The sequence below is a fragment of the Onychomys torridus genome, unplaced genomic scaffold (genome assembly GCF_903995425.1).
Source record: "Onychomys torridus unplaced genomic scaffold, mOncTor1.1, whole genome shotgun sequence".
Classification (NCBI taxonomy): domain Eukaryota; kingdom Metazoa; phylum Chordata; class Mammalia; order Rodentia; family Cricetidae; genus Onychomys; species Onychomys torridus.
The window spans coordinates 281,417-285,620 of NW_023411746.1; the positions used below are offsets into that span (position 1 = coordinate 281,417).

General features: G+C 37.3%; 1 protein-coding gene across 1 annotated transcript; it reads left to right on the top strand.

The window, feature by feature from the left end:
- Positions 1–1,835: 1,835 nt before the first annotated feature.
- On the top strand, positions 1,836–2,756 carry LOC118575337 (vomeronasal type-2 receptor 116-like). Its single transcript, XM_036175921.1, has one exon. The coding sequence runs from the start codon at positions 1,836–1,838 to the stop codon at positions 2,754–2,756; it is 921 nt and encodes a 306-aa protein (XP_036031814.1).
- Positions 2,757–4,204: the final 1,448 nt, after the last annotated feature.

A 4,204-nucleotide genomic window follows, 5' to 3' on the forward strand; every position in this document is an offset into this window, starting at 1 on the left:
TTTCCTGTCTGTTTACTCAGATTTTCTATTTCCAGCATTCCTTCTGCTAGTGTCTTCTTCATTTTTCTATTTCCCTCTTCAGGTCTTGGAATGTCTCCCTTGCTTTTTCTTGATTTTAGTTCAAGGACTTATTGGTTTCTTCTGCTTTAATTGTCCTTTCCTCTAGTTTTTTTTTTATATCATTCTTCCCATTTTTTTGTTTGTCTGTTCCTCTGCTTTATTTTTGATTTCTTCTATATAAGTCTCTAGCCACTTCATGATGTTACTTATAAGATTGTTTTCTTCTATTTCTTCCAGTCTGTGATGTTCAGTTCTAGCTGCTGGAGAAGTGCTAGGTTTCTGGTGATGCTGTATTGCTCTTTATTTTGTTGTATGTACTTCTGCCTTGACGTCTGCCCATCTCCTCCACCAGATGGGTGTGGGGGCAAAGTGTGGAAACTGCAGGGGTCTGCTTGGCTGGGCATGGAAAAGGGGTCCATTCCTGCAGAGCCCCACCAATTGGCCAGAAACGGGGCCAAGGTGGACAGGTCCTCCTGGGATGGCCTGGTGTCCCAGCGGTTGGCACCAGGTGCAGTTGCCTCTCTGGCTATAACACCAGGAACTCACGTCTGGTCCAAATAGGAGTTTCCGGGGCAGACAGGAGCTGAGGGTTGGTCTCTGATTCTTAGGAAGTGGCTGGGGTCTCAGGCAAATGGGTATAGGGGCAGGGTGTGGAGACTGCAGTGTCTAGCTGCAGTCTTAGAAAAGGGGAGCCTTCCTGCAGGGCCCACCTATTGGCCAGAAACTGGGGCCATGTTGGGTAGGTCCTCCCGGGATGGCCTGTGTCCAGTTGTGGGACCCAAGGGCAGTTGCCTCTCTGGATATAACCCCAGGCACTCAACTCTGGTACAGATGGGATGCATAAATCAATTTTAATTACCTTAAATATATGATGAATTTTGCAAATTTTCAAGAGCAGAATATTATTGGACTATTTTAGCTCATACTCCAAAATAGTTCTGACCTTCCCCCAATGTGAATGACCACAGGTCACTAGTAAATTATTACATACTCTAAAAATATAGTAATGCCTATAGAGTCAAAGTAGAAAAAAAATTTTATTGTGCTAAGAAATTTGAGAACCTATGTTTAATTACGTTTTTTTTATGAAAATAATTTCAAAGTTTATTCTCCTCCTTTTGCAATATTCAAATTCATGATGTGGTTGTAACTTATGATGTGGTATCAGACATAAAGTAGGTTTACATATTGTAACTCAGTATTCTAAAGACTTCCAAAAGAGATACACAAATAGCAAAAGAGGAAGTGAATGTATTTAAGAAAGAAAAGGTGTATTTAATTCATAACTATATGACGAAGGGGGTTATAAGAGAAGCTACTGGTAATTCATAACTACTTACAAAAAAGAGACATAATTTTTATTTAAGGTTGTGGATTCTGAAAATATTACCCATATTCCAGTAGATTACCCTCTATATTATAAATACTAGCATCACTGAATAGGCTCACTGTGTATTAAAATGTAAAAAGAAGACAGAGAGCACAATAACTTGGGAAAAAAGAGATGGAGAAAATGATATATGGAGCATGATGAAAGAGGGCTGAGTTGGAGCCACACAGTTTATATGTGCATATAAATAATAACTGAAATATCTAATAAGAAAGATGGATGGTATGAATGTGAAATTATTCACTACAGAATTCTTACCTTCTTTTTCCCCGAGAAAAAGGAAACTGAGTAGATAACAGTCCTGTTAACATGTACAGACAAATGGGTTAGAGTTACAGGGATAAATTCAGCTTGAACTAAACATCACTTTAATTTTTTATCAGATATGGTAAAGTGCACCAAGTGTCCAGACAGTCATTATGCAAACACAAAGAAGAAACACTGCCTCCAGAAAGTCGTGAGTTTTCTTGACATCCCCTTGGGGATGTCTCTCACAACCATAGCTCTGTGCTTCTTTGTCCTCACAGCTGTGGTTCTTGGACTCTTTGTGAAGCACAGAGACACTCCAATTGTCAAGGCTAATAATAGGACACTCAGTTACATGTTGCTCATCTCACTCAATGTCTGTTTTCTATGTTCCTTGCTCTTCATTGGCCATCCCAACACTACCACATGTATCCTGCAGCAGATCGTGTTTGGAGGTGCTTTCACTGTGGCTCTTGCCACTGTGTTGGTCAAAGCTATCACTGTGGTTATTGCCTTCAAGGTTACCTTTCCAAGGAGGGTGGTGAGGTGGTTAATAATATCAAAGGCTCCAAACCTTATAATCCCTGTATGTTCTCTAGTCCATCTTGTCTTCTGTGGAATCTGGCTAGGAACATCTCCTCCCTTCCTTGACAAAGATGCTCATGCTCAACATGAACATATCATCCTTGTATGTAACAAGGGCTCAGATTTTGCCTTCCATGGTATATTGGGATACCTCTGTTCCTTGGCACTTGGAAGTTACATTATGGCTTTTTTGTCTCGAAACCTTCCAGACACATTCAATGAAGCCAAGTTTCTATCATTCAGCATGCTGGTGTTCTTCTGTGTCTGGGTCACATTCCTACCTGTCTACCACAGCACCAAGGGGAAGGTCATGGTGGCTATGGAAGTCTTCTCTATCTTGGCTTCAAGTGCAGCCCTCCTTGGTTTCATTTTTGGCCCCAAGTGTTACATTATATTAATAAGGCCAGATAAGAATTCAATTTATAATATCAGGAATAGGCCACATTCTAAAAGGAAAAACCCTCTCAAAACTTAGTTTAATGCTAAACATAGTTCTTATGTTAAGGGATGAATTTCAAAGATGAAGTCCAGTTGCTGTCTCATGCAAATTGTGTCACACCATTATTTATGGCTTTGATTCATTGAGGTATTATTTTACATCAAATTATATTATAGCCTCTTTATACTGGAACCAGTGAAGTTATCCATGATTGAAATCCAGGTTGTATTTTCATATAAGCAGGACCTCAGTATATATCTCGGCTTGTCTGCAATTTTCTGTGAATATAATGATATATTTGACACATAGAGATCTGCCTACATCTGCCTATGTTCTTCTGAGATTGCAGATAGCCAATCATATTGACACATTATATTCTTCTCTAATATAGACTGTTAATATTCATGGTAGAGATTTAAATTTCTTCAGAGCTTCATCCATATTTTCTTATCCAATAATATTAATCACATGTTTTAAATTTTAAAACTGGATCCTAGTAAATTTTTATCGTGCCTTCCAAACATTGTGTTAAAATATGTTGATTATAAGTTCATTTTTTATTTAACTTTCAATAGGCCAGGTTTTACAAGAGCATCATTCTGTTTCTTAATTTCTCTGGGTCCTTTAGTAAATTATCATGCTTTCATTTGGGTTTGTGTGATATTTCTAAAAAAATAATCATAGGATTTTCAAAATGTAATCTTTGGTGAACATAATACTTCATTTGTCATTGCATACCATATTGCATGCTAAGTTAAAATTTAGATTTAGTAAGAATTATATTACTCAATAACAAACGTCAGTCACTCTGGATATGTAACTAAGTCTAACTACATGGACATCTTCCTTATTTACACTCTGATGACATACGTAACATTTCCAAATGTTTTAAGTTTAGGTGAACACCCCCACTTCTCTTTAAATCTGGACATTTACACATAATTTACCAGAATGCTTCTTCCAGTTCACTGTTTGCTGTTCCATGAATTGGTATATATACTTAATCAAAATCATTAATAGGTTACCATGTGCAATTTTATTATTACACATTTCTCCAGAATTAATCACCAATTCATAGAAATACGTGCAATGTATTAAGTAAAATACTTCCATTTCCACATCATTAAATAAAAATGAAATTCTATGAAATTGTTATACCTTTACTACTGTGAGTTGTATCTAGTTGTGGTGACTTCTTTGCTCTTACATCTATATACTAGGCTAGGAGGTTTCACAAATGCAGTTATTAGCTGTAAATGAACAGGTTTCCTGCTGGTCAGGAGGGAAATCATGCCTAGTTACAGAAACAAAACCAACTACCAAGAGCTAGTGAAGTCTTGGATCTTAGAGAAGAAACTGTTACTGCTCCTTCACTAAAGCAGCAAAGCCCCTAAAGATTCAAAATACTTGTTCCTACACATACATTTAAATTCTGTTCCTCATATCTCTTTAAGGACATGTCATTGAAACAGATGCATACAATG